This window comes from Mandrillus leucophaeus, unplaced genomic scaffold (genome assembly GCF_000951045.1).
Source record: "Mandrillus leucophaeus isolate KB7577 unplaced genomic scaffold, Mleu.le_1.0 Scaffold3, whole genome shotgun sequence".
NCBI lineage: Eukaryota > Metazoa > Chordata > Mammalia > Primates > Cercopithecidae > Mandrillus > Mandrillus leucophaeus.
The window spans coordinates 14786944-14794216 of record NW_012103142.1 but is presented as its reverse complement, the minus strand read 5'-3'; the positions used below and the strand labels follow the sequence as shown (position 1 = coordinate 14794216).

The following is a 7273-nucleotide window of genomic DNA, read 5'->3' as shown; positions in this document are numbered from 1 at the left end:
TCTGAAATGAACTATTACAGTCCTGGCAGAAAACTTTTGAAGATTCATAATTAATTTTAAAGGTTGGTCAGTTCTTCCAAGCCCCTAAAAGTAAAATTATTATAGATGCACTGCAATATATGAATCTGCATATAAAATTGGGATCTAAATAAAACAGATACCTACACAAGGCTATGATTTGTTTTATAAAAGCCATGCCTGGAAACAGTTAAGGCATTTTAAATACATTAAAGTTGCATTAATCTCTTACTGCCGAAAACAATGTTTTTGCATTCTCTACACTAATTCCTACTTAAAAACTAGTTATCTTCAGAAACATAGCATTGGCTTCTTTTTTTTTTTTTTTCCTAGTACATCAGGAAACTGCTCAATAAATGTTCTAGCGTACTCAAAAGCACTCTACTTCATTGTCTCAAACAATTAAGGAAAGTAAAGGCCAGATACAGTGGCTCATGCCTGTAATCCCAGCACTTTGGGAGGCCAAGGCAGGAGGATCACCTGAGGTCATGAGTTCGAGACCAGCCTGACCAACATGATGAAACCCCGTCTCTACTTAAAAAATACAGAATTCACCAGGTGTGGTGACACACACCTATAATCCCAGCTGAGGCAGGAGAATCGCTTCAACTCAGGAGGCAGAGGTTGCAGTGAGCTGAGATCGCACCATTGCACTCCAGCCTGGGCAACAAGAGCAAAACTCTGTCTCAAAACAAAACAACCTAAAGAACAATGAAATTTTTAGAATAATATAACTGAATAATATGTAAGACCAAACTGTTATCTTTTGCATAGTATGAGATGGAGGCAGAAGAAGCAAGGTGCTTAGAAACAAGGAAGAAAAAAACATTAACCTTTGATTAATCAGAACACAGATAACTAGCCAGAATTAACATAATTGGGGTGTTATTTCAGATAAAAGCATGTATTTTTTGCTTTTGTTTTTAAACATTTTTTATTGATTTGGTAAAGCAACTGAAAAAAATACTTCTCAAGTATGTCCTATAGTCATGGAATAATTAACTAAACCTCAAACAGCCTTCTAGAGGCATGGGAGATTTCACATCCAGAGAAATGACTGTAATAGCTGGATTCACTTTCCTCATTAAGACAGGAAAGTAGACAGTTTTAGATAGAGTTTTAATGAAAACTCTGCTACACAGCAAAGCTTCTGATTAACTTTCAGTTGACCCCCACGGTGAATTAACATCGATCCCTGAGACCCTTATCTGCGATGAATTACGGTCAGATCAGCACAGCCCACATAAAGGGCCAACAAATCATAACCTCTTCATAGTCTTTGTTCCCACTAGAGAGGCTGAAGCTCCTGTCCACACAGATTTGGCCTGGTCATTCCAGGATTGGTCTCAGCCAGTGATAAATGTGATAGCAATCTCCACCCAATCACACCTGAAAGAATTTCGTCCCACCAGATGTTCACATAATCATCCCGGTCCGTTCTTGACTGCTCATGGTAAAATCCCAAAGCATGCAGGATCTCGTGTTCTATGATGGCCTTATAGTCACAGCCTTGGCCAATGGAAAGGTTCTGTCCCACATGTTGGTCACCAACCTCGGACCAGCACCTTTAAAGAGGAGAAGAGGAAACATTTCTTCTAGAGAATTTTTAAGTGGCTGTCATTCACAGTACCGCAAAACACAAATTAGGAGGGAATTAGGCTTGATTTTAAAAAGAAATTACCAACAGCATTCTCATATGCTAATGGTCCAAAGATAGGGGATGCTTAAAGAAGGAACATTCCCCAGAGGGAATACTATGCAGGCTTTAAAAGTGAAGATATAATACATTATAAAAGTGGCATATACTCAGAAGCAAATCAATCCTATCATAACAATTCATCAAGGTAGAAAGCAATAAAAATTGGCATTCCTCCTCACCTCCACAAACCCACAGGGCACTCCAAAGAATAACACTATTGCCTTTATCTGAAAAATTGTTGTCGAAGGGAAAGCTGTTGTTGATTTAATTTTTTTTCTTTTCTTTCTTTTTTCTTTTTCTTTAATTTTTTTTTTTTTTTTGAGAAGGTGGTCTCACTTTATCACTCAGGTTGCTGTGCCACAATCACAGCTCACAGTAGCCTCAGCCTCCTCTACTCGGATGATCCTCCCACCTCAGCCTCCCGAGAGGCTGGGACTTGGAACTACCGGCTTGTGCCACCACACCCAGCTAATGTTTTTATTGTTTTGTAGAGACAGGGTTTCACCATGTTGCCCAGGCTCGTCTCAAACTCCTGGGCTCAAATGATTTGCCCTCCTTGACCTCCCAAAATGCTAGGATTACAGGTGTGAGCCATTGCACCCAGCTCTTTTATACTTTAATAAATTTTCAAATTTCCTATAATGAACAAGCATATATTTTATGACCATAAAAAGAACCTCATTAAAAAGCAAATTAATAAAATCCGTGTCTTTGCAAATAGCAGATCTATGGTGTTATGACATCACAGAGAAGGCTGCCTAACTTATTTCTGAAGGGTATCAGGCAAGGAGGACCCATAACTTCCTTCTGAAATAAATGGGCTCGAGAACCTCTGATAGATTCCCTAAATTCCTTGTGATAGAATGTCTTCCTCTTTCCATACCCCCTCCCAATTATTTTTTCTCTTCTCATAAACCCAATTTTTCACCTCTATTAGCAAACCCACAGCTTTCCACAAATTGTCTCCTATTGGCTTTAAATTGTCCAGTGAAGATCTATATTTTAACCAATGCTGAGCAGAAAAGAAAGATTTCCTGATAGTCATAAATGCAACCAATGGATTGCAAGTTTCATGATGACAGTCACAGTGTCTTACCTGCCATTGTTCTCCCCAAGATTACTGACATAGTATACCTTTAAAGGCCAACATTTGACTTTAACTCAAAGATGAGTCTTAGTTATTTATTTTCTAATAACTTTATTAAGGCATAATTTACATACTATAAAATTCTTTAAGTATACAATTCAATGACTTTTAGTAAATTTACAGTGTTATGCAAATGTAACCATGATCAACTTGCCTCTCTGATAGTGGCATTTTATTACCAAATCAGAGTTTACTCTGCAAAATATTCACAACTCAGAGAAAGCATTTATTATTTATCTTTCTTTTTAAATTCCTCCCCCAACAGAAAGACATAAGTTGCAAAAATACCATACATTCCACCTCACTGAGAACTTTTGACCTTGTCTTTCTGAAAGAGCCCCAGTTAGCTCCAACTTCAGGGAACCAGTGCCCGGAAGGGTTTATTAGCACTTTGGGCCAGTCGCTTCCCAAAATATCTTCCTCTCTTTTTTCCTGTCTTAAATTATTTGTAACAGAGACACCTCCTGGCCATAGGTGATAGGGTTTCCCAGATTCAGCATTTTTACAAAGAATGTCTCTCAAAGCTGACCTACCCCTTAATCAAGTACTTGGGACTCAGTTGAAAACAAAAAAAGAAGCCGGGAGAACTTCACTGGGAAAGGGAGAATTTTGGAAAGTAATTATGTGGATTTTGTTTTCTTTTTAAGGAGTTTTCTTTATGAAAAAAAAAATGATGCAAAAGTGGTAGCTGAAGAATAGAAATAAAATTGTTAAGAAAGTTAATTGTTTCTCTGATGTTTTCAATGAAAAATTAAAGGTTTTAGTACTTTCTTGAAGGTCAGAGATTGCCAAGGGACAAAATGCTGTAGTCAAAAGCAGAGAGCCTCTGAAATGTGTGGTCTTTGCAAGGCCTGAGATATACTTTAAATGTTTCCCCTTTACGGAAAAATAAACCATCCAACTACTATTGGTTATCTCCATTTATATGACCTGCAAAAACCTCAAGCAATAAAACACATGCCGCAAGATAAGTTTACTCTCCTACCTCATCCCCAAAGTTATTCTTTCAGCAATATTCCCAGCCTCAGCAAACGAAGTTACCACTTGCCAGTCATCCAAATCCAAAACCTCAGAGTTTTAACTCCTCTCCCTTCCTAATCCCTCCTACTAACCAATTTGATAAGGTTAGGTTCTGATAAATCTACTTTTTCACATATTTCTGAAATCCATTCCCTCTTCTTTGTATCACCTGCCTCTTCCTTGGTGCAGGTTCCTTCCATTTTTCCCTTGGAGAATTGGAGCATCCGTTAATCAATCTCTTGCCACCAGTCTTGCTCTATTTCAATTATTTAACCACTGTTGATCAAGTAATCTTTCTACAATGGAAAACTAGCATAGAATGAACCTTGCACCAAACAATAGGTCCCTCACACATGGCTCTTCATCACCAGGCTCCTGCTCACCTTCCTGGCTCCTGCTCATTATCTGCCCCTGACATGCAAAACTCCAGGCACACCGAACTTAGGGGGTTCTCCATGTAACCAGGTTCAGGTTCATGTTTGCTCTCTTCTCACCTTCTCCCTCTTCTTCCCTTTGATCCTCTCCTCCCCTTCCTCTTCCTCCTTCTCCTCCCTCACCCTCCCCCTCTCTCCCTCTTCCTGCCCCCAATTTGTCCTCCCTTCTTCTCTCTAACAGTCATCTCAGCTCTCCCTGATGCTTCATCCCACACTTTCTCAGTGGCCCCACTCCTGCCCTGCTGCAACCCAGGACACTCGTTGTCATGTATTAAGACAGTGTACTAATTTCTCCACCATCCCCATCTGCCAACTGTAAGCCTGCTGAGGGCTAAGACCGTATTGCATATTTTGTTGCACCTACAGTCTAGCATACTTCCTGGAATGTAGTAGATATACAGTTTTTTAAAAAATAGAAGAATGAGGCCGGGCACGGTGGCTCAAGTCTGTAATGATGGTTTACGCCTGTAATCCCAGCACTTTGGGAGGCCGAGGTGGGCGGATCACTTGACGTCAGGAGTTCAAGACCAGCCTGGCCAACATAGTGAAACTCCGTCTCTACTAAAAATACAAAACTTAGCCAAGCATGGTGGCACATGCCTGTAATCCCAGCTACTCAAGAGACTGAGGTGGGAGAATTGCTTGAGCCTGGGAGATGGAGGTTCCAGTGAGCCAAGATCATGCCACTGCACTCCAGCCTGGCTGACAGAGACAGACTCTGTCTCAAAATAAATAAATAAATAAATAAATAAATAAATAAATAAATAAATAAATAAATAAGCAAGCTCCAAAAATAACTACTCTGGTGAGTTAGGTTTTAAATTTGTATCTAAGTAGTTATCTGTATTTTTCTTTTATTTAACTGCTATTTTTTGCATTTTTTTCCTAAGAGGCTAAATCATGTACTAACCACCATTTTCATCATACTATCCATCCATGATTATTAAAACCCCATGGTCAGGACTCGGGATTAAGATGGGTGATAGGAGGTAGGACTAGCTTGCAGCTGCCTGGACAGAACAGTGTATGGAGACTCACATCATGAATTTTTGCTCCAAGAACTACTGCAGGAACATACCAGGAAAGCCGAGGGAATCCATAGACCCTTTGAAGGAACTGGATCACAACTGCATGCTCCCTGAGATGCTGAAAACCTGTGAGTTTTCTTGCTTTCTCAACAGGGAGGTTCGTGGTCTGGGACAAGTTCTCAGCCCTGGTCACTAGCTGCCTGGAAATGGACTCAGTGCTGTTGAAGGGGCACGGTGCAAATAAGCCCAGCCTTTATGGCTGCGGGCTGCATGGGAGCAGGGTGAGACCTATGACTGCAGGCTTTTCCCCACTTCCTTGGCAACCTGTATAACTCAGCAGAGGCAGCCATAATCCCTCCTGGAATATAACTCCACTAGACTGGGAACCACACCCCCATCCCCCACAACAAATAAAGAAAACTATAGACCAATATCCCTTGGTATCCCCCAATATGTTCATACATGCAAAAATCCTCAACAATGTACTGGTGAACTGAATCAAACAGCCTGTCAAAAAGATAATTCAACACGATCAAGTGGGTTTCATACCAGGGATGCAGGGATGGTTTCACATACACAAGTCAATAAATGTGATATACCACATAAATGGAATTAAAAACAAAATTCACATTATCATCTCAATCGATGCAGAAAAAGCATTTGACGAAGTCCACCATCCCTGTATGATTAAAACCTTCAGCAAAATTGGCACATACCTTAAACTAATAAAAGTCATCTACAACAAACCCACAGTCAACTTTATAGTGAATGACAAAAAGTTGAAAGCATTTCCCCTGAGAACTGGAACAAGACAAAGATGCCCTCTGTCACTACTTCTATTCAACATACTACTGGAAGTCCTAGCCAAAGCAATCAGACAAGAGAAAGAAATAAAGGGCATCCAAATCAGTAAACAGGAAGTCAAATTAGCACTGTTTGCTGATGATACGACTGTATACCTAAAAATCCCTAAAGTCTCATCCTAAAAGCTCCTAGAACTGTTAAACAAATTCAGTAAAATTTCAGGATACAAAATTAATTTACACAAATCAGTAGCTCTGCTAAATACCGACAGTGACCAAGCTGAGAATCAAATCAAGAACTCAATCCCTTTCACAACAGCTGCAAAACATAAAATAAAACACTTAGGAATATACTTAACCAAAGACTGAAAGACCTCTACAAGGAAAACTATAAAACACTGCTGAAATAAATCATAGATGACACAAACGAATGGAAAGCTATCCCATGCTCATGGATGAGTAGAATCAATATTGTGAAAATGACCATAATTGCCAAAAGCAATGTACAAATTCAATACAATTCCCTTCAAAATACCATCATTCTTCACAGATCTAGAAAAACAGTCCTAAAATTCATACGGAACCAAAAAAGAACCCACATAACCAACACAAGACTAAGCAAAAAGAACAAATCTGGAGTCATTACCCATCACATTACCCAACTTCAAACTATACTATAAGGCCATAGTCATTAAAACAGGAAAGTACTGGTATAAAAATAGACACATAGACCAATGGAACAGAATAGAGAACACAGAAATAAACTCAAATACTTACAGCCAACTGATCTTCAACAAAGCAAACAAAAACATAAAGTGGGGGAACGACAACCTATTCAACAAACGGTGCTGGGATAATTGGCAAGCCACACGTGGAAGAATGAAACTAGATCCTCTTCTCTCACCCTACATAGAAATCAACTCAAGATGGATCAAAGACTTAAATCTAAGATCTGAACCCATAAAGATTCTAGAAGGTAAAATCAGAAAAACACTTCTAGACATTGGCTTAGGCAAAGATTTCATGACTAAGAAGCTAAAAGCAAATGCAACAAAAACAAAGATAAATAAATGGGACTTAATTAAACTCAAAAGTTTCTGCATGGCAAAAGGAATAATCAGCAG

At 39.3% G+C, this 7273-nt stretch overlaps 1 protein-coding gene across 1 annotated transcript in view; it reads right to left on the bottom strand.

Moving 5' to 3' along the window:
* Positions 1-7273, bottom strand: part of MEP1A (meprin A, alpha (PABA peptide hydrolase)) — a 55634-nt gene that overhangs the window by 30427 nt on the left and 17934 nt on the right. The window contains exon 7 of the mRNA XM_011986870.1: positions 1408-1583. Within this exon, the coding sequence (XP_011842260.1) occupies positions 1408-1583 (176 nt within the window). The remainder of the gene's footprint in view (positions 1-1407; positions 1584-7273) is intronic.